Source organism: Leguminivora glycinivorella, chromosome 13 (genome assembly GCF_023078275.1).
Source record: "Leguminivora glycinivorella isolate SPB_JAAS2020 chromosome 13, LegGlyc_1.1, whole genome shotgun sequence".
Classification (NCBI taxonomy): Eukaryota; Metazoa; Arthropoda; class Insecta; order Lepidoptera; family Tortricidae; genus Leguminivora; species Leguminivora glycinivorella.
The window spans coordinates 7,964,594-7,988,080 of NC_062983.1; the positions used below are offsets into that span (position 1 = coordinate 7,964,594).

General features: G+C 38.8%; 1 protein-coding gene across 1 annotated transcript in view; it reads left to right on the forward strand.

Moving 5' to 3' along the window:
* The first annotated feature begins 1,919 nt into the window (after positions 1-1,919).
* Positions 1,920-23,487, forward strand: part of LOC125232709 — an 83,390-nt gene continuing 61,822 nt past the window's right edge. The window contains exons 1-3 of the mRNA XM_048138469.1: positions 1,920-1,926; positions 4,782-4,829; positions 6,487-6,560. Of these exons, the coding sequence (XP_047994426.1) occupies positions 1,920-1,926; positions 4,782-4,829; positions 6,487-6,560 (129 nt within the window). The remainder of the gene's footprint in view (positions 1,927-4,781; positions 4,830-6,486; positions 6,561-23,487) is intronic.

Below are 23,487 nucleotides of genomic sequence, written 5' to 3' on the forward strand. Positions count from 1 at the left end.
CAGTTGTGCTAGACCCCGTGTTTCCAAACTTCCAAAGACAGTAACTAATAGAAAATCGCACAAGTTGAGCCTGAGCAGCTAACAACTTTCGGAACAACCCTCGTAGCAGTGTACAAATATATTTTTTTTGTATGGTGTTGGACATTTGCAGTTTGTTTTTGTCAATTTGTGTAGATTAATTGGTTAATTATTTTTTAACATAGTAATGGTAAATTTTTTGAATATTGTATAACTAGCTTTATTAATAGTGTCTGAACCTGCCTTAAAAATCTATATTATTTGTGGTCATGGTTCGTTAATATTTCTTGTATGTGGGTAGCTTTTGCACATTGTAATTTTTCCTCAGTCACCCGTTGACCACGAGCGCTGTAAAGAGTTCGAAACGTCGGGATGAATTTTAAATTTATTATACGCGTACATTACATTTAATCCGTTTCCATAGTTTTATTTCATAACCCTCGTATAATAGCTTTGTTTGATAGAGGTATAACATATATTTACCTGATTGTTACGGTTTTGACCATGCGTGCAAAAATCACATATCAAGTAAGGTACAGCAGGGCAAATCTCGACTGGGGTACAATTGTAACTAATAATTTTTAGGGTTCTGTACCAAGAAAGTACAAAGGAACCCTTATGGCGCCGCTCTGTCCGTCCGTCCGTCTGTCTGTCTGTCTGTCGGTATGTCTGTCTGTATGTCTGTCTGTCACATTATTTTCCATACACTGTGATGTCGAGTTCTACATGTACCTATCCACTGAACACGCCTAGTCGCCTACCATATACAACCGGTGGACACTCTATTTAATAATGCAAACATTGTAAAACATGGAAAAAATGGACCAGTTACATTTGCTCCCCAGTGGAGATTTGCCCCGCTGTAGGTACCTTACGTATTATCCTATACAGAGTGTAACAAAAATGGTTGTGATCCGTTTAAGGGCGTACTCAGTATCGTATTCTTATCAGGAAAAAGTAGGAGAAAATTTTTTTTTCGCTAAAAAAATTTTCACTTTTGTATGAGCCGGGCCGCGCGAATCGGTCGAATCTCCATACAAAGATAAAAAAATTTTTTGCGAAAAAAAATTTTTATCCTACTTTTTCCTGATGAGAATACGATACTGAATACGCCCTTAAACGGATCACCACCATTTTTGTTACACTCTGTATATTATCCTATCATATCATTAATTAGGTACAATTTAACAAAATCCTTTCCAGTAATATTTCAGCTCATTAAACATTCCCAGCAGGTCACTGGGCCAGTACTTTACTAATAACCGCTCAAGTTTATGTAAAAAGGGGCTGTCAAAGTTTCCTTATTAATAACCAGGGGCCTATTGCATAACAATTTACAACTCATATTACAAGCGGTAGTCCCCCTCCAATTCATTTTATAAGAAAGAGAGTTCCACTTGTAATACAAGTTGTAAATTGTTATGCAATAGGCCCCAGGAATCGGCTCCGAGCTTATAACAACAACGAGCAGATTTTGAAGCAAATATAAGCAGAATAATATTATAATACATACTATGATTGTACTATTCTTCTCAGGCCCACTTGCACCAACCACTTAACTCAGGGTTAGTAGGCTGTTATTAGGTTAAATAGTGGGTTAACCCTCGGGTTAACTCTCCATTTTCGTTGGTGCAAGTGGGCCTCTGAGTTTTAATTCATAAGTTAGCAGTACCGCCTAAACAAAACACGCTCGTTCCCTTCTTTCTTTTTGATATTTTTGTATTGACCAAGTACAACTAGGTACAATCAGATATGATTGACAATCAGCGCCACTCTGTCACGCACGTTTCCAATAGTCATACTGTAGGCATCCCGCTTAATTTTATAAATATTTGACGATACCCATAGCTCACTTTTGAATTATAAACTGTCAGAACGAAGCCATAATGGACGCAGCAACAATGACGGGTGATTGGCGTTTTCATTAGCTCCCGACGAGGCGAAGAGCTATTGCCTTGTAAGGGTTGTAACGTAGACTACACTATTCAAGACTCCGCATTCTGCTTCTGCTTCAACGTAGCTCCATCTCGGGCTTCGTTAGGGTCCGCTTTCGCATTTCTTTACCCTTCTATTGATATCACTATTGTATTTCGAATCTATTATTATAAAAAATATGCAATTCTTGCCCTAATGTCATTTAAAAGATACTTATTTAATGACACCTTCACCGATAGCATAGTCGCGCGATAAACGATAAAACATCAGGCCGCCCGTATCGCACTTACAAATAGTGCCAAAGGGACGGCCTGAAGGCAGGCCTGTTTACAATAGGTAAACGCAAAATATCAGCCCCACATAGGTACTTGATTTTTTTTTCTCTGCGTTACGGATATCTTATTGTGTTTATACTAAAGTATCTCAATAAAAAGTAGGTATTCTGTTATTTTACCTATATATTTTATGCAGAGGTGTATGTATAGAAAAATAGTCGAAACGCTCTCAAATCCTGTCAACATTGGGTTTAAAATGGTTGCATGACACTCGATCCGCTCAAGACAGGTCCAAATAATAAAGAAAGCTACCCCACGGAAATGGTAATGTAAAACTAGAGCAAGGAAAATATTATACAGTAAATTTAGAAAGAAAGAAAGAAGTATTCAGAAAACGCTTAAATTTTGGAATCACATAGACAGTAAGACTAATTTATTGTTAAGCGTCACTGAAAGGGTCTTCACTCAGCTTAATGTCAAGATACCGCTTAAGGATCTACACGCTGGTCTTCCGTGGAAACCCTTCCAAGATTTGCTATTCACTGTACGAACGTTACTTGCTAACCATGTATCGTCATGACTGTCATGAGACAATAATACGAGTATCATTCCTTTGTTAGCTAGCTGTCTTTTTTTTTAGGGTTCCGTAGTTTTTTCTATTTTAGTAATTGTTGAGAGTCAATCGGTCCTCGCTAGAGATACGGGCGGCCGGTTGCTCTTGTCGTACATGATTTGCCTATCAGGCCAGTAATCTGTGACTCCTAGCAGCCGGCACTATCTTTGTCTTTAATTGTAATATTCAGGCTTAGACAGGCTATTTAATTACGAGTGTCGAGAAGAGTAGGTACTATAGTGGACAAAATTTCAGTTGTAATTACTTTTCTTGTGAATTGTAAATTTGACCTTGTAGGCTTTAAGTTCATTGCTACCAAGTAATATCTACTAGCTTTTGCCGCGGCTTCGCTCGCGTGAAATTCGAAAATTGCATACAAAATTCCACCCCTCATTTTAGGGAAGTGGGGGGGTTAGAAAGAGGCTAAAAGTAGCCTATATCACTCTTTATCCCTCCAACTATTTGCACTTAAAAAATCACGTCACGTAATTTGTCGCTCCGTTTTGCCATGAAAGAAGGCCAAACAAGCAGACACACACACTTTCCCATTTATAATATTAGTATGGATTAGCATTAGAACACAGATACATTGTATAGTAATGATAGTTGAGTATGCGATAGTACCGCTCGCCTGCTGACATGGAAAACATTCACTTACTCGTACTTATATGGTTTGAGAGACTATACCTCGGTATATAACTACAAAGCGAGTCACAAATTTTTCATCACTGCAACTTCTAACGTGATCCGTCTCGATTCCCGATTTTTAAATTATGCTATACCTACATACTAGCTTCTGCCCACTACTTCGCTCTCAATAAATTCTAAAATTGGGGAGTGCTCCATACAAACTTCCACCCCCAATTTTAGGGAAGTAGTAATAGGGAAGAGAAAAAAAGATGCCACTTTCCATCCCATCTACTATATAACTACTAACGTCAATTCTTCGCTCCGTTGTGCCGTGAAAGACGAACGAACAAACACACACACACACTTTCATTTATTATAATGTGATGTTTAGGTATAATGTAGTATGGATTATGGTTGCCAGATTTCGTGCGTTTTATTCAATCGTATCCCTAATAAAACAAGTGGTAGATATATACTACACTAGGATTTCAATGCCTATCATTCGTATTTCAATAGCATTCTACAGTTTTCCAATTCGGAGTGACAACATTGTACGGCGTACGCTAGAAATTCAAAAATCTGCTTCATGCACGAGCTTTGCTTCGCACCTCCCGCTGAATATGAAAATAACATTCTAAAATCTACTTCAAAATATTTTTTATTCCTATACTGCTACTTGCTCTCGGAATCAATTGTGAATAAAAGTTAAAATTCAGGCACAAAACTCGCGCTCTTCAAAAAATATTATCTCTATTTTGCAGGGAATTTTGAATTCCAAAGTAATTTTAATTGAACATTCAGAACGAGTTCTTCGCAAAAAAAGTTACGAAACTTTTTAACGAAAAAGGAATTTATGTTTTGTAAGAGGTAAAGTTTTGAAACTAGTAATAGGTAACAAAATGAAGGATTTCGCCAGGCAACATAGAAAGAAATTCTTCTCTGAAAACACTTTTATAATAGGATATACCTCTATTATTTTTATTTTACAGTTTTACTAGGAGTATGCTTTCTTAGATGTACAACGACTAGTGTAGTTGTAAGTATGTTATCTATACCTAATTAACAGTAATAACTAAAAGTTACTTCGAGGATTTGTCATAGTGACCATCAACCCTATGATTCTAGAACATGTCTCCTATTTGTCGTAAAGCAAACAGTACCTACCTAAGAAATAAAACTGTGTCCCCGATTTTGTTGCTCACATTACACCACTTACCCCAACCACAGTATAATAAAGAGTACTATCGTTCGACGATCTGTGCAAACCCTCGATCGTAACACAATTTTAAACAGCAAATTATTTGTTTCAGAACATGGCGGCACACAAATTAAGGGAGGCTACATGCTGCGGTACAAGAGTGAGTATTTATTACCCTGTTGCACTAAGAAGCTTTCATTAAATACGTATTTCCGGGAAAATATTGGAGGCAGCAACAAACTTATTAACCTCGTAAGGCCCACCATACTTAGTTTTCCCATTTTGAATTTGAACCTTATTCTATAAATAAATGGGTAAGATTTTCGTTTGTTTCAAAAATCAATGTAACATATGTAATGTACATTGGGCCTTACGAGGATAAGACGATCGGTCTGGCCTAGCGGGTGACCCTGTCTGCTAATCCGCGGCCCAGGGTTGTAATCCCGGTGAGGGCATTTATTTGTGTGATGATATTTGTTCCTAAGTCATTGATGTTTGCTATACATAGAATCTATGCTATGTATATAAGTATTTGTATTTTATAAATATCGTTGTCTGGGTAGTGAGTAACCACGACACAACCCTTCTTGAGCCTTTGACCGTGACAGTTGATCTCTGTGTGTGTTGACGACCGGTCTGGCCTGTTAGTGACCCTGCCTGCTAAGCCACGGTTCTGGGTTCGAATCCCGGTAAGGGCATTTGTGTGATGAGCACTGATATTTGTTCCTGAGTCATGGATGTTTTCTATGTATGTTAGTATTTTGTATATTGTATATATCATTGTCTGAGTAACACAAGCATTTTTGAGCTAACCGTGGAACTCGGGCGATCTGTGTAAGAACGTCCTATAATATTTATTTATAGATGTTAATTCACTTTAAGAATGCATTAAAAACGGTATTAATTTATAATTTTTGTTATTATCCTTAGCCCATTAATGCCCATTGTACTCGGTTCGGTCCAACTGCATTATGGCGTTACATCATTAACCTAACATCATTAGAAAAACGGGGGTTCCCAAAGTGAGTTTAGGCACTAATGGGTTAATAGACTGATGATATCGCAGCCTGTACCTTACGTACAAAGTGTCTTGCGGCTTTCTCATATATGTATATTTGAATCAGGCCTTTCATCAACATTGTGGCTGGACCTTAACGTTTATAAGTCACGATAAACCAGGCCCCGCAGCCGAATGGCATTTCTGCGACGCGAAACGAAAACGAAACGCCGCGAAAGGTAGTCTGGCTCTGCCGCGCCAATACGCAAGAGCGATAGAGATAGATATCTACGAGCGTTTCGTTTTGTGAGCGTTTCGTGAGCGTTTGTGGCATTCGGCTACGTACTCAGGTCGGGCTGGGCAGACGCTTTCCACGCTACATTTTCTATCCGTTCAACCAATTTGAATCCTAGACCACTTGAGAACCCTGTCTTATTGACACCGTGCTTTGTTTGCCACAGACGTCACTTTGATTTTGACTGTGAAAAGGTTGTACAGTTGCCTAGGATTTAATTTGTTTGACTGTCCATCACGTCATCGCCAGTCATCTGTCAATCCTGGCAGACTAGTAAAAGACGAAGCATTGGAAGCTTAAGCCTGGAACAGTTCTGACCTAACGTCTGTCATTCTTTAATTTAATAAGGCCTTGGTCATTCTGACTCGTCACCGTCACCCAGTTCTGACGTCACACGCGGCACGCGAGAACAACCACTCCCGAACATTTTCTAATAGCACACAGACCAGCTGGACATCGCCGGCGACGGGTCAGAACGAATCAAGGCCTTATAAGTAAAGTTGTAAATAAATGCTCTGTCAACAGGGAAATACCTGTGGAACTCGTGGTCGGAGGAGTGGGTGGTGCTGTACGACGACTCAACTATGGCATGGTTCAAGGTACGATTTAAACTAAGGATCTAGATCCACTATTGACGACCGATCTGGCCTAGCGCGTAGTGATCCTGCCTGCTACGCCGCGGTCCCGGGTTCGAATCCCGGTAAGGGCATTTATTTGTGTGATGTGAACAAATATTTGTTCCTGAGTCATGGATGTTTTCTATTAAGTATTTGTACATATATTGTATATCGTTGTCTGAGTACCTGCAACACAAGCCTTCTTGAGCTTACCGTAGGACTCAGTCAATCTGTGTAAGAATGTCAACAATTGCTGAATGATCAACAATTGACGATTGTAAGGTAACAAATGACAGTGCCAAATAACTGGCAAGCCGATATTTTATGGCGCAATGGTAATCTATGGGTCCTATTACTTTTAATCGACTTCCAATTTGTTTTAAATACCTAAACAAGTTTACTATGAAAGTCTGAAGACCGTGTTTGTTAACTTCAACACAACAGTACTCATTTTCCTCCCAAACTTGACTATTGTTTCTCGCTTAGGCCGCATATTGGACGCACACGAAGCGCAGAGCAAGCCACTAAACCGCAGGCAAACATCGTCGCGTGATAAACGATATAACGTCAGGTCGTCCTTATCGCGCTATTTGTACATAAGTGCGACAGAGACGCATCCGAACTAGAGTGCTATTACGCCCGTAGGTCCATCCCATATTCCACCTTTACATTTGATCGTGTCGCGCCGCGCAACTTGCGCGACGCACTGTTCAACTCGTCACCTGGGCACCGCCAACCCAATCCGAGCCGCGTGAACAAAATGAATATAGACTTGAATGACTCTTTTGGCAGCTTGCCGCGCCTCGCACCTCTTGCGTCCAGTCCACTGCCTTCGTTTCGGTGTGAATCGACGCGTTGTTCACTCCGAACCGAACTATTCCCATTAACCCCGCGCGGGAACTTTAATTGTTCAGCATGACAAATGTGAGCCGAGGTTAGTCGGTAAGATGCCTCTGGTGACTGTCTGTTTGTAGACTTTATAGTAAATTCATTAGGTTCACTTTTGATCCGAATTTTCTCTCTCAGTCTTCAGCTTAGGTAGAGACCTAAGTGAATTAACAGTTTGTCTATGACATATCGCCTCGAAATTCATAAATGCTAATAGAGATGATGATATTTACTTAGAATGGAAACGCAGACGATACATTGAAACCTAAAAATATCTAAACTTTTTGCGAAGGATTTCACAAACTTGTATTGGATAAACCAATCATGCCAAGCAAGTGAATCTGAAAACGGCCGTTGGAACTAATTTGACACCATCAAATTTAACATGGAAAAGCTTCAAAATGAGGGCAGCACCAGTCGTGCACGTAGCGAATAGCGACATATTTTTAATTTTTATTAATGGGCTTACTCTTGACCACAGACTAGTCAAAGGCAAAGACGTGGCCTACGATGGAGTGAGCTCGCCCAGGAGATGCCTTTTCACCCTTGATTTGATGGTTGCCGGGTTATATGAGCTGGGAAATATAGCCGCCGGCAATGTATTCCACTCCTTGGCAGTGCGCATAAGAAAAGAAGAAGCAAAGTGCTTTGTGCGAATTCGGGGAATATCTACCAAGTAGGTAAGGGTGGAAACCGGCCGTGCTTCTTAGAGTCCGATGGTAGAATGAGTACGCTGGAATAAGCTCGTGTAGCTCTTGAGCACACTCCCCAAAGCGCAACCGACAGACTGGCGACTTTCTGCTGATAGCCCCAAAGACGTATCTTAACCGTTAGCTTCTTGCTCAAACATCGGAATCGCAACCAGACTCCAATGTTCCAGTGTGACAGACTGATAACAGTATGTCCCTGACGTGGCGAGATAAGGAATGCAGTGTGACCGCGGTCGCGTGATTGATATCGACTTTAATATCCTGCCGGGAAACTGAGCCATTGTTCCCGATGGAATATAATGCAATCTGTGTGCCGGAGCCGGTTATATGGTTGGGGAAATTCATTCTACGATATACCTTAGTTTTATACACTCCAACAGTTTTGTAGGTACATATATTCAATGATCCTGAGGTGAACGCCATTAGATAAATATTAAGCTTTCTTCAGACTCAGCCATTTTTTTTGCCAGAGCAACCCGTTTGTTAAGTCGGAAGAAAGATGAAATAATATTATCTTATTGTTAACTTCATTACTATGAGAATTGTGAAAAAATAACAATATGAAACTTAATTTGGTTTTTTATCATGCTGAAACGTCTGCGAGCGATATTACATATTTTTAAATTAAAGGAAAAATGGAAAAATTCACACCTCCGGCAGGAGTCGAACCTGCGACCTTTGGCCTTGCCGGGGCCATCGCGCAGGCTCGGGGGCATCGCAGTATTCGCAGTTGGAAGCGGAATGGCCCCGGCAAGGCCAAAGGTCGCAGATTCGAGTCCTGCCGGAGGTGTGAATTTTTACATTTTTCCTTTAATTTAAAAATATGTGATATGAAACTTATAAAATACTTAGAAATAACTAAATTACAACTAAATATAATTACTTAAAAATAAACCCAATTAGAAAGAAAATTCCATCTAAAAGTTCCGCCTGCGGCATGGTGCCCATTATGCTGGCGGCATTTCCTCTCTGTATCGCCAGGGCGATACGTCGTTGAGAGAAATATGCGTCAGCTCTGGGGTCTCCCGTGGAGTCAATGAGCCGTGCCGACAGAGATCCCACAAAGGCTTTCATGTCATTATCTTATTGCGTTTGACCCGGGAGTTCTTCTTAATCAAGGACTAGCCCGTAACGGTTTGCAATATAACACTTTAAGTTCTCGTGTTTTGTACACATATTTAAAGATAAGATAAAGATAACGATAAAAAAATTTATTCATGACGCTCACAAATACGTACGTACATTAACGTACGTATGTATTTAAAGTCACACACAGGTCGAACGCGATTAATTACGCACTGGTCCGAAGATAGATCTTTTGGTTTGAACATTTGAATTACTGGTCCCCATGTTGACGATAATCTATACCCGTATTCCCTAGCTGTTAAACACGGGGACCAGTAATCCAAATGTTCAAACCAAAAAATCTATCTTCGGACCAGTACGCGGATGTTGTGAGTGCTGTGTGTCGTGCGGTGGAAAATTAACAGTAACTAAAAGCGCGTAGATTATATTTATTTGTGTACCCCGAACATTTATACAACCTAATTTAGGATAGTTTTGTGGTGATTACATATGTGTGTACACAAAGTATCACCGCTTTGCTGGGATGTCAGTCTCCCGCGACCACGGCCAGTCAACCTGGCCGAAACGTTGGAAAAAACGAAAAATAATGTTAATTAATCTCGTTCGAACTGTGTGTGATTTTAAATATACGTAATACTAGCCATTGTTAGAGTTATGTCTTTGAACAAGAGTTCTAATTTACGGGTCATATCGGGAATTCTAAACTAAAAAACCGGCCAAGAGCGTGTCGGGCCACGCTCAGTATAGGGTTCCGTAGTTTTTCGTATTTTTCTCAAAAACTACTGAACCTATCAAGTTCAAAATAATTTTCCTAGAAAGTCTTTACAAAGTTCTACTTTGGTGATTTTTTTCATATTTTTTAAACATATGGTTCAAAAGTTAGAGGGGGGGGGACGCACTTTTTTTTCCTTTATGAGCGATTATTTCCGAAAGTATTAACATTATCAAAAAATGATTTTAGTAAACCCTTATTCATTTTTAAATACCTATCCAACAATATATCACACGTTGGGGTTGGAATGAAAAAAAATATCAGCCCCCACTTTGCATGTAGGGGGGGTACCCTAATAAAAAAAAATTTCCCATTTTTTATTTTTGCACTTTGTTGGCGTGATTGATATACATATTGGTACCAAATTTCAGCTTTCTAGTGCTAACGGTTACTGAGATTATCCGCGGACGGACGGACGGACGGACGGACGGACAGACGGACGGACGGACGGACGGACGGACGGACGGACAGACAGACATGGCGAAACTATAAGGGTTCCTAGTTGACTACGGAACCCTAAAAAATATTTCCGATCGATATTCCGGTCAATATAAAGTCTAGTGAAACAAAACGTCATTAAAAACTGTAGTTTTGTAACCAAGTCTAATACAAAGTGTCACTTAACATTATGGATACCTCGAGAATGTGGAAAAATCCATACAAAAAATTATACGTTGCGTGGGCGCGCACATATCACAAAATGGCGAGAGAAGTCGAAAATTACCCCACCTATTGAAAATCTAGATTTGTAATTCAGATTAAGTGGAAAGTTGCACCACATTGCCAACATATACCAACATTCAGGGCCGGATTAAGGGTAGAGCGAGTGGAGCGGCCGCTCTAGGCGCCGCATGGTAAGGGGGGGCGCCAAAATCGAGAATGTGGAAAAATCCATACAAAAAATTATACGTTGCGTGGGCGCGCACATATCACAAAATGGCGAGAGAAGTCGAAAATTACCCCACCTATTGAAAATCTAGATTTGTAATTCAGATTAAGTGGAAAGTTGCACCACATTGCCAACATATACCAACATTCATAAGGGCGCTGTTGCTAGGGCGCCGTAAAAGGAGGATTCTAGCATTTCTAGCCCTTGACGAACCACGTTGTTGTGCAGCGAACGGCAAAGTTACGTCGCTATCCGATAGTCCAAAGCGGAGTTCCTCATAAAGCCAAAGGCGCAAAACGTCTCAGAGAGGCGCAATTTTGTGAGTTACAGTCACAGCGGATGGTGAGCGAATTTCAAAGCACTCAGATAACTTAGTGGCAAAATACCGAAATGGGCATCCCGACGGTGACGATCGAGTCCGCAGTTAATCTCTTAATTAACTCTTAGTATTATAAAAATAATCGTGATGGCGAAATATAAGGCCTAAAAGTCGGGAACATAGGCGCCCTGTGAAGTCAAAATACCCCCAAATATGTCAAAGACTCTTATATGCTAAGCTCTGCAGACGATAAAAGCTTGAAAGTTCGCGGATTTCCCGCTGGCGGATTGTATTAATTAATCGAGTCAAAAGGAAAAAAAATCGCGCTCGCTTCGCTCGCGCTTACTATTTATATTTATCTTCTCTTTTAGTTAGGACAAATTCCGAATCTGCTTTCCTGACTTGGCCACTATTAGTGCTCCATTTTGTTTGTTATGTGGATACCTGCTGTGCCCAGGCACAGGAATAAATTAATCACGAGGACAAAGTTAGAAATACCCGGTCTGGTGCCGACCGCAAGAGGGGATGTTCTACATTCCTTGGTAAATAGAGCAGCCTTGAGTATCAACTTTTGTATACTTGTATAGCTGTTCGTCGAGACTCTTCGCTGTGAGACCGTTCGATGACACGACTATAAAAACAACGATCGTCGTGTTAACAGCCCACGTGGCGGTTATTATGGACATGCGCGGATCCAGGGGGGGGGGTCATGACCCCCCCTGGAGCCTGAGTTGGCCATACAAATAGACCACGTGACCCCCCCTGGGGCCCCGGTCCTTTACCACGTGACCCCCCCCTGGGCACGAAGCTGGATCCGCGCTTGATTATGGATAACATTATGGATACTCTGCTTAGGCACAGGAATAAATTCGCGAAGACAAAGTTAGAGCAGCCTTGGGGATCCTGGTTTTGTACTCAACTTCTTATTCTTAAATGATTACGGAAATAATTACATTAAACTATCTCCAAAAATACAAAACCTACTATACTATACTGTACCTACTCAATTCGTTTAGCAGCTCCCTAAACCACGCAATATCTCTTTCGAAACGTTATTACATTTCCTCAATGTAGGTACATGATTCGTAAATTTATCACATTTGCAATATGATTCGTATAAAAACGTGTTCGCAAACGACACTCGCGCTCGTTTCACGACGATTTGCTCCCACGCGTGTATGTTGCCAAATGCACAACCATTTACAATAAATATCGTTATCGTAGCTAGCTGTTTCTATCGCTCATCCATATTGGCGCGACAGAGCCAGACTGCGTTTGCATCGGCGTCTAGCCAGACCTACGTCGTAATCTGTGGTCTAGCGTCAAAAATTATTAGGCATCTCGGCCAGGCTGGCTGGGGACGCAGCGAGGACTAAAGTTCGCCAATTGTTAGTTTCTTTAATATCTGTCGTTCTAATTGGTTAAAAATAACTTTTCTCTTGCGGTGTTTCAATATTACATTGATACTTTCAATATTACATTGGTTACAGTCACCAGCGAAGACATGTTACACAACGAACGAAATGTATAACGAAATATATCGGACACGAGTTTATTTGTAGTCATACGAAGCGTGTCACATATTTTTGTAGACTTCATTGTGTAACATATTACTAATGGTGACTGTACTTACTCGTAACTAGATTCAACTATAACAATCGTCCACGGTGTCTATCTATCTCTATTCCATCTTAAAGTTCATCACCATCCTCCTCCTTGCGTTATCCCGGCATTTGCCGCGGCTCATGGGAGCCTGGGGTCCGCTGTGACAACTTATCCCAAGGTTCGACGTAGACACCAGTTTTACGAAAGCGACTGCCATCTGACCTTCCAACCCAAAGGGTAACTAGGCTTTATTGGAATTAGTCCGGTTTCCTCACGATGTTTTCCTTCACCGAAAAGCGACTGGCAAATATCAAATGGCATTTGGCACATAAGTTCCAAAAAGCTCATTGGTACGAGCCGGGATTCGAATCCACGATCTCTGCATTGAAAGTCGCACGCCACACTCTTTACCGCTAGGCTACCAGCGCTTTCATTCCATCTTAAAGTTCGACAGTGACAATTGTGTTTTGTTCGCTAAAAGCGTTGACGATTGGGATGTCTTCGGGGCGTCAATTTCAGCCAAAATATTTAAAAAAAACATACGAAACATAACATAACTTTCTCCTTTCAATGTTCTTAATACCACCATTCATCCCGTGTCCGCTAAAATTCAAACAGCAATAAATAAAACTAGGCTCAAGCCGGATCAATACGAGTTAAGAAATGTTTCAAGAAAGCTATTCTACCAAATCTAAACACTGGCCTGGCTATACGGATGTGTAGGCTCATATCACTCCTTAAATTGGCGGGTTATACGTTTGTATTCTGGCGCTCACCTTACTCAACACGAGACGGCACTTAGGAAGTGAAAGATGTTCGCATATTTAGGGTTTTTTATAAACGGTTTCAAATAGGTAGTTTATTTCCTTCCTTATTTCTTCTTAGTTAAACGTGTCGATAGTTTTAATAATAAAACTACCGTGAGACACTGACATATTATATTAAACATGTAAAATCGGGTAACTCACGTAAGATTGTCGAAGGTCGCTCGGCATGTTTCGCTCCGTAACTCAATGAAAATGCTCCTCGTTACAGAGCAAAACTTGTCGAGCGACCTTCGACAATTTTACGTAAGTTACCAGATCTTACATGTTTAATATGTTTAATGTGTCGATCATCATTTTGACTTAATTAAAACGTGCTTAAAAATTTCTTGTTTCTTGCTTGGTTTTTAATTATTTTTTCTACTCCCGAACTGTTATTCGTCATTTACAGGGTCGTGCATAGATCTTTAAAACCCTACATAAAGGTCTATTCCACAAAGCCAGCGTCCGCCGGTTTTCCGCGCATGCGCGCAGTATCGAAAAAACTGAAAACGCATTGTTTGGCTCTGTAACCATGGCAACGCCTTATAACGACACTGCGCGAGTGCGCGGAAAGTGCAAACCTTTGCGTCAAAATACAGGAAGCAGTGTGAATTTCACGAAAGTTATTCAAGAAAACTATTAAAGGTCGTAGAAAAAGTATTGTATGCAACGGTGTTTAACTGAGTCAAAATATACTCGTGGCGTCTCAATAACAATTTTCGGCTTCGCCTCAAATTGTTACCCATGCCACTCGTCTTTTTTGACCTCCTTTAAACACCTGTTGCATAAAATACTATAATGGATATAGCAAAATATGAAAATCAGATTTGAAAAAAAAAGTTTAAGGTTATGGTCAATGATGGCGGAAACAATAGGCCCACATCTGCATACCGAATACAAACATACTTAGGGAACTGTCACTGCGAGTCGGAAGTCACAAATTGAATACAAAGCTTATTGTAAGTACTCTTATTTAACCATTTATTAATGTCCCAGAGCTGTAAGAACCTTTTTTCGACACATGACAGCGTCCACAAAACGTAAACTCGCGCAACCTAATGAAGGTTTAAATAAAATCCTGTAATAATATTTAAAAAAATCAAGTACTTAAAAACAATATTTCGCTTACTTTAAACATAATCTAACACATGTTACATTTTTGCGGATCTTCGTTAGTAGTATTTTACGATATTAATTTATCACGCAGGATTTACTTATTATGTCATTTATCATTCATTTTCATTTTGCTGTGGCAGAGTCTGTCATTTCGATTCAAATGACAATTCAGTAAGTAAATAGAAATCGTATATTTTGTCTAAGCGCCTCCTTGTAGGCCCTAATCGATTCAACCAATTCGAAATTAATCGTTAGATTTGGCAAACGATACGTTTTAGCCACTTCGCAACATACTTCAAAACAAATGTGTCAAAAATGTGAACTTACAAAATCCGGGACAATAGTTAGTGAGAAAACTGTTTCTTCTTAACTATCCTTCTTCATTACCGAGATTTGTGATAATGTTTTGCATCGTTTATGGAACTTTTTAGTAATTTGAGTGTAATATTAAAAGCAGAGGTAAATAAGTAGTAAGCCGAATGGAGTACTCTGGTTATTAAACATATGGGCCTGTAATAGTAAAATATATAAGTATAATGTAGTTTTAGATTTTTTATGTTTGCAGGAACTTTATTATAATATACTTTCACACACATAAAATATGAACTATGAATTGTTTCTTTCAAGCGAGCTTTATGGTCTGTCAATTCGAAATATCACATGACTGGTTGAAATAACAAGCCTCAAGTCCTTAGGCAACCTTTTCACTGCATTTCACACTAGCGAAGTAGTACTAATGGGTACACTGTGGGCGTAGCAGAGTGCTACGCTGCTACGCTCGTAGCTCGTAGTGCTACGCCTGAGAGCATTGTTACGTTGAAAATGTGGGGGGAATAATTGTGTGCTTAGATTTTTCACTGTATGTTGGTGTTATAAAAATGTATGAATACATGCAGCGGGGATAGCACATGATAGGCGCGAAATTGTTGTTTAACCCCACGTGCCAATATTGGCTTTTGGCACTCTAGTGGATAAAACGCAAGTGTCCTCCGTTTTAGAAGAATCAAGAAAGTCTTTTCCAGTAAGGCACTGGTCCCATCGCGAGCTAGTAAGCTATGAGCTATCGGCTATAAAAACGAACAAAAGATAATCAAAATCACTCCTGTGAATCAAAATCGATAGCCGATAGACACGGCGATGTTTATAGTTACTCGCCCAGCGGTGAATTATCAATATCGCCAAGTAATTACTATAAACTTTTTCATCACACCTACTGCTAAAGGCTTTCTTTGCTATTCGAAAACAGATTGCAAAATTGCATTTTATCCACAAGAGTGCAAAGTAATTTCATACAAATTTTACCTTGATGTCTTAAGCTGGCTGGTAGATTCTACCCATAAATAATGATTTTGAAATCATAAATATTGAATAAATTGATGGATTTGATTTAGTTTGATGTTTTGTAGTCAATATTTTGTTCGTGTTGGTGTGGTGAAGAATTGTGTGTTTCACTCGGTGGCAAAGTTTGTTTAACCTTCGTACCTTGCAACCTTCGACTTTGCCCCACTGTAAAACAAATAAATATTTTTGTGTTCCTTACCAATCTCTAGGTCTCTAGGGTAAATAATCATTGTGAATAAAACCTTTATTTCACAGTCGTTTTCCCCAGGCCGCTGTTGATAGCAAACGCTGTGATTTACCCGAGTTGAGATTATTGCGACAAGTTATAACAAGTTCTCGAACTCGACGCCACTCGACTTTTGGCGAGTTGTCATAACCGGCCTAAGTTCCCGGGAGGTGCTCAATGAGAAAAAAAACTTAATTCGATTTGACATCTTTATTTAATTGAGAAGACCGTTTTATTTAGACGTGTTTATTCAAGATACCATTGTAGAAGGAAAGCAATCCAGAGTTCTGTATATTTTAAAAAGTACATTCAAACGTTATTCTAAATAACCATAAACAAAACCACAGATAAATATGGCCAGTAAGCCAGAATGCATCCATCTTATTGGCTGCTTGAAAGCGTTTATGCAGCAGAAGTGGGGTTTTTGTCCCAGTGTCCTGAAAGGAGTTATATTTCTTTAAAACAAAAAACCGGCCAAGAGCGTGTCGTGCCACGCTCAGGGTAGGGTTCCGTAGTTTTCCGTATTTTTCTCAAAAACTACTGAACCTATCAAGTTCAAAACAATTTTCCTAGAAAGTCTTTATATAGTTCTACTTTTGTGATTTTTTTTCATATTTTTTAAACATATGGTTCAAAAGTTAGAGGGGGGGACGCACTTTTTTTTACTTTAGGAGCGATTATTTCCGAAAATATTAATATTATCAAAAAACGATCTTAGTAAACCCTTATTCATTTTTAAATACCTATCCAACAATATATCACACGTTGCGGTTGGAATGAAAAAAAAATATCAGCCCCCACTTTACATGTAGGGGGGGTACCCTAATAAAACATTTTTTCCCATTTTTTATTTTTGCACTTTGTTGGCGTAATTGATATACATATTGGTACCAAATTTCAGCTTTCTAGTGCTAACAGTTACTGAGATTATCCGCGGACGGACGGACGGACGGACGGACGGACGGACGGACGGACGGACGGACGGACGGACGGACAGACATGGCGAAACTATAAGGGTTCCTAGTTGACTACGGAACCCTAAAAACAGTGCGTGCAGTCCCTCCGCGCTGAAGAAGTAAAACTTCGTAACATAACCTCAAAAACATTGTATCAAGTGACCATCACGTTTTTGCTTTTATACTTACGTCCATCTTTTACTGTTTTAAATATTTTACATTGCTATTTGCTCGAATTATTGAAAAAATAAACATAAACTCATTTTGCACTCGATCTGAACATAAAACACACGGATTCCTATTCATTTCAGTTCTGTCACTGACTGAGTGAATAAGTGAATGAATGGAATGAGTGAGTCGCGTTCAGCGCAACGACACTGATAGAATGTTACGCGCTGAGTGAGTCGACATTTCACGCAACGCTGAGTGTTACGCGCTGTCAGTTGAAAGTCGCATTAAAGTTTCACTTCAAAAATGTAATGATTTTACATCTGGCAGGATTCGAACTTGTGTAGTAGTAGGTGTAGGTCTTATCGCGTCTACCGAGTTACGCATGCGAGCACATTTTTGTCTCATTATGTACATATTAGGTAAATCCATACTAATATTATAAATGGGAAAGTGTGTGTGTCTGTTTGTTTGTCCGTCTTTCACGGCAAAATGGGGCGAATTGACGTGATTTTTTAAGTGGTGATAGTTGAAGGGATGGAGAGTGACATATGCTACGTTTTGTCTCTTTCTAGCCCCCCACTTCCCTGAAATGGGTGGTGGAAGTTTGTATGGAGAATTCCGCAATTATCGAACTTAACGCGAGCGAAGCTGCGGGCAAAAGCTGGTGTAATGTTGTAGTATCTCGATCATACCTTCTAATATTTAACTTCACGGACTGGCGATCCTGCACTCTGTTGCTATAAGACAGCGACAATCCTTTATTCCGATTTTCAACTCATCGAAATCGTACGTTCTATCTGCAGTTCATTGCCTGGAAAATGCACATGTTAACGTTATAGGGAAACCTAAAACTCTCGTGAATCTGTAAGATGCGTGGAAAGACTACGACCTCTGTTTGTTTCTCTATTTTTCTAATGATCTCTATTCTAAATTTACTTTGTTACCTTCTGGAAATATTTCATGTTTTCTTCGTGACAAATGTAGTAGATATGCTCTTGTAATCCTTATTTTTCTGTTTACTGGCGTCTGTCTGTAACTGCAATGATTTATGTTCAAAATTAATTTCTCATATACTAAACATAGCACTCATCAATGCAGTTCGCAACGGCGAAACTTACCTTTCTAGTCTACAGCATTTTTAACTATTTGTTTGCAGAAAAACATTGAATTAGTTTCATATTTTAATTTGACATATTTATTTATTGATTGACATCACCATGTCAATCAATATTCTTTCAAGTTTTAAACTGACTAAAGAGTTAAGTATTCTTATTCAAACGTTTACAAAAAATAAGATTTTCATTTGGATCCGACTTTTAATGTAGGTTTATTAGTTTTAGACCATATTTTATAATTGGCTAGCGATAATATTTAAATTTTAAATTTAGTTTTCTTAAATTCTCAAACATGGGCAGGGCCCGTAACTTTCATGCCGATGACATCAATTTGACGTCACGCTGCATATAGGATGATTCAAATAGTTTTATTGTAATAATTAATCATTATTCATTAATTAATTTTTATCATGTAGGTACAAATCACTTCAAAAGTAAGCTATTCATACGTGAAAAGATTTATACCTACTTGATACGTGAAACGAAAAGGAAACAATTTGTTTTGTTTTAATAATTTATTGAAATATGGCAACAAACATATTTAATAAAATGAATGTAAAAAAACAAACAAATAATTTAATTTACTTTTCACGTATCAAGTAGGTGTTAATTATTTCACGTATGAATAGATTAGTTTTGAAGTCATGGTTAAAATGATTAATTATTAAATAAAACTCTTGAATCACCTATATGCAGCGTGACGTCGAATTAATGTCATCGGCATGAAAGTTACGGGCCCTGAACATGGGTATATAAGCGGCCCTCATGTCAAACCCGTCAGTCATTATTTCGTCGTTTCCTAAGGGATAACGAGTTATAAAGGGTCCGTGCGGGGCCAAGCCAGGCCCCGCACTCTTCAAGAAAACCCTCTTCACGTCCTTTCCTCCTGCGGCGAGCTGCGGGCTGTGCATCCACCTCGTGAGCTGGCCTGTCTGCTGGGGCTCCTACGAACGCTGCTGGTTGTGCCTGGCGCTCGGGCGCGTGAGCTCCTACGAACGCTGCTGGTTGTGCCTGGCGCTCGGGCACGTGAGCTCCTACGAACGCTGCTGGTTGTGCCTGGCGCTAGGGCGCGTGACCTCCCTGCGAACGCTGCTGGTCGTGCCTGACGCTCGAACACGCAGGCTGCAACACTGCGCTGAGACGTAGATCTGCGCGTCGCCGACGCTTGCCGCTGCGCGTCGTTACTCCGCATCATCATTAACCGCTGCACGCCTTTACCTCGAGTCTTCTCACACGTTGCGTGCCGCTGCTTCGAGACTTCGGATTACCTGACTTATTATTTTTACATACCTCGTGTCATATCGCCAATTAATTAGCCGTATAATAAACTTACCTACCCCTGATTTACTTTCTTATTTTCATTTCATCTCTTTAAATTCTCTTCACCCTTTAGGTTAGCGGTTACGTACTCTTGCAAAAGACTCTTGTAAGAGTACTTAACGCTACAATGTATAAAGGGAAGACAAGGAAAAGTCGGATACAAGGAATTTACAATAAATTGTAAGGTTGTTACACATACTTCCTATTACTACTAGATTTTCTTACTGTACAGTCACCGGCATAAAAATGAGATTATTTCTAAACCTTGTCACATTAACGTCTTGTTTGAAATGTCATACGAAATTTTCAAACGATTAAAAGCGACAAGGTACAGAAATCATCACTGTTATTTATGCCGGTGACTGTACAACATGTCCCTAAGAGTGCAAACAACTCACATTACTACGTGATTTTATTTTAATTATTTGAATTACTAATTGCTAGAAAACATCATATTTTATATCATAGTCCATAGTAATATTATAAATGGGAGAGTGTGTGTGTCTGTTTGTTTGTCCGTCCTTCACGTCAAAACGAAGCGACGAATTGTCATGATTGTTTATGTGGAGATAGTTGAAGGGATGGAGAGTGACATAACATAGGCTACTTTTTGTCTCTTTCTAACGTGAGCGAAGCCGCAGGCAAACGCTAGTAAATTATAATATAATAATGATATATCATTTCCACGAACTACTAACACTTAATATCAACTTATTATTATGTTTCAAAAGGCCGAATATCTCTCGCTAAAGTAATCGAGGGAAGTCCAAGAGCCGAAGAGGATATATTATATCAATGCGGAAACGCATGAGAGGCTTCGAGACTCGAGATATTGGATAAAATCACTGAATCTCTACTAATAGTATAAATGGGATTGCCTTTGCAGTCTTCATGGTTATACCGCTGAGTTAATTTTTAGAAAATATGATGCGAACCCGAAGGTTGTCTGGTAGAGATCGCTTTTTAGCTATAAGACCGCCTGTTGTTGCTTAATTTCTTATTTGATCTTATTGTATTTAATTACTTAATATGCACAAAAAGGAATATTATTATTTTTATTTGTGTCTCCGTATTAGTATGCGAAAGTAAAAGGATAAATAAAAGTTTTTATCAATTTATCATCGTCACTCCAAACAGATAAACTTAACCTTAACTTAGTTAAATAAATAGTCACATGCGAATGGCTTTTCAAAACATTTTCTGTGAATAAATTCTTATAAATCTTATAATCACAATCAGTACTTATCGGACTATTGGCGTTATTTTTAACAACATTAAGGTTTATTATTGCGAAAATATCAAAGAAATGACACCCAATTGTCCGTCCTCTGTTTATAATAGACACAGTGGACCGATTTTCATGAAACATGGCTAAAAACACTCCCGACTAATTCAGCTTTCAAACAAAAAAACTAAATCTAAATCAGTTCATACGTTCGGGAACTACGATGCCACAGACACACACACAAACAGAGACAGACAGAAAGACAGACAGACACATCGTTTTTGCGTCGGGTGTTAAAAACGAAATACGACATGAATAAAGATTTATGAAAACTGATTTGTTAAACATATATTATATTTTCAACACAAACCTTCCATGTTATTTATTTATTTATTTATACAAGGAATTCCAACAACTATGAATGATACAATATACATTTAGAATAGCAATACAGAGCCAATTATAGGAACTCACAAATAGAGACAGGATCGATAGTTTTTACACAGTAATTTGAATTATGATACACAATACACATGCACATGATGTGATCGAGATAGTATTGTACATTGGATATCCTAAGTGGTATTAAGTACTTAACTCGAAGTAAGAAACAAGATAGTTATAATGAATGAATACCTATTTGATACTAAAGTACATTAAGTATACATTATGTTGACATAATTGGGTAGAACATATAAGTAAGACAATTATTATTCAAACAAAACGCATCTTTCTCACGAAAAATTACATATGAAATGTTACAAATAGCGTATAAACAAAGGTGTTCCCTCACCGCACCAAATGTGTTCAAATTGAGACATTCACATGCTGTATGTGATCATTCTGAAGCAACACGGAGTTACAGAGTTGATAAACTTCCCGCTGAGAAGGTTATTTTTTATGTTTACGCAGTACATTTCTCTCGCTTTTAAGGCGTAGCGGTGGTTCCATCTCTCATTCGTGTTTTATTTGTAAGTATATGTGAAACTACTTACAGTGGTGGTAAAACAATATAGTATATGTAGCACTATACTCTGCCTGATGGCGTACAAAAACCTTCATAATGTCCTTAGATACCTACATTCTAACATGCGAAATTGTTTCTTAGTTTTACATAACTATATAAATAGGTATAATATCATTAATTCATCATAATTAGTTATAATAATTATCATTAATATTGAAATTCATGTCAAATCCAGAAAAAATCGCGAACACAAGCGTCCCACAAAAGCGTCGAACAAAAATTCAAGTTCCATGCATTTTGTAAGTGAATAATCTCTAAAAGGAAAAGGCGGCATGTGCCTAGACGTATACGCATTGCCTGGCATTTAAAATTATAAAGCAAAAACTCAGAAATACACAATTACTGACAATTTAGTATGAAGATTTGTCATAGAGGTTGTATTGTATAGTGCCCAAATTAAATGTTCAAATCGGACTATGATTTAATCTATTTTCAAGTGTATTAAAACTGGTTATAATGTAAGAAATATTCGAAGATCACAAATAGTTATGTAGAAAAAATCAGATATTTCAAATCATAAAAAAATCATAAAAATTCTGTATGTCACGTGACTCATTTGTATTAAAACCAAAAACTTAAATCTAAAACAAATCTTAATTCAACAATCCTTTTTTTGTGTCTATACAACGTGTCCCTTTTCTATTGTGTTTGCGTATTCAAGAAAAACACCATTCGAATTTTTACGCGCTAATTTCAGCCAGTCTAGCCAAAATGACAATCGCTGACGAAACGCGAAACGCAGTCTGGCTCTGTAGAGCTTAATACGTAAAAGCGACAATGTACTCGTATTAAGGCAGTTTCGCGAGAAGAGAATATATAATATTACAGTCACCGGCATAAATAGGTATGTGATGATTTCTGTACCTTGTCACATTAACATCTTGTTTGAAATGTCATACGAAGTTGTCAAATGATTAAAAGCGACAAGGTACCTACAGAAATCATCACTTATTTTTGCCGGTGACTGTACCTAGTTTATTCGACTGCCCATAATGAAGGCCATTGATTCTGAGTAGGAAAGACATAAAATTTAACTACTTACCTTAGAAAAAATATTTTTGTTATCTCTTCTCGCGAAAATGCACATAATCGTAACCGTTTGTTCATTTGGCTACGTATACCCAGGTACGGCCCTTAAGGCACGCCTACAGAGTGAAAAATAGACGCAACACGGCGGATGCGAAGGTTCACGCGATAAATTTCGACCCCCAATTTACCATTAAAGGGCAGTTTCTTTTATGGCATTGTCTCGAGACTCGACAAAATGATGATAAGCTCATTTTATTTGCGAGATAAATCACGACTCCTATTTTTAGTTTTTTTCCTTTGAGTCTATT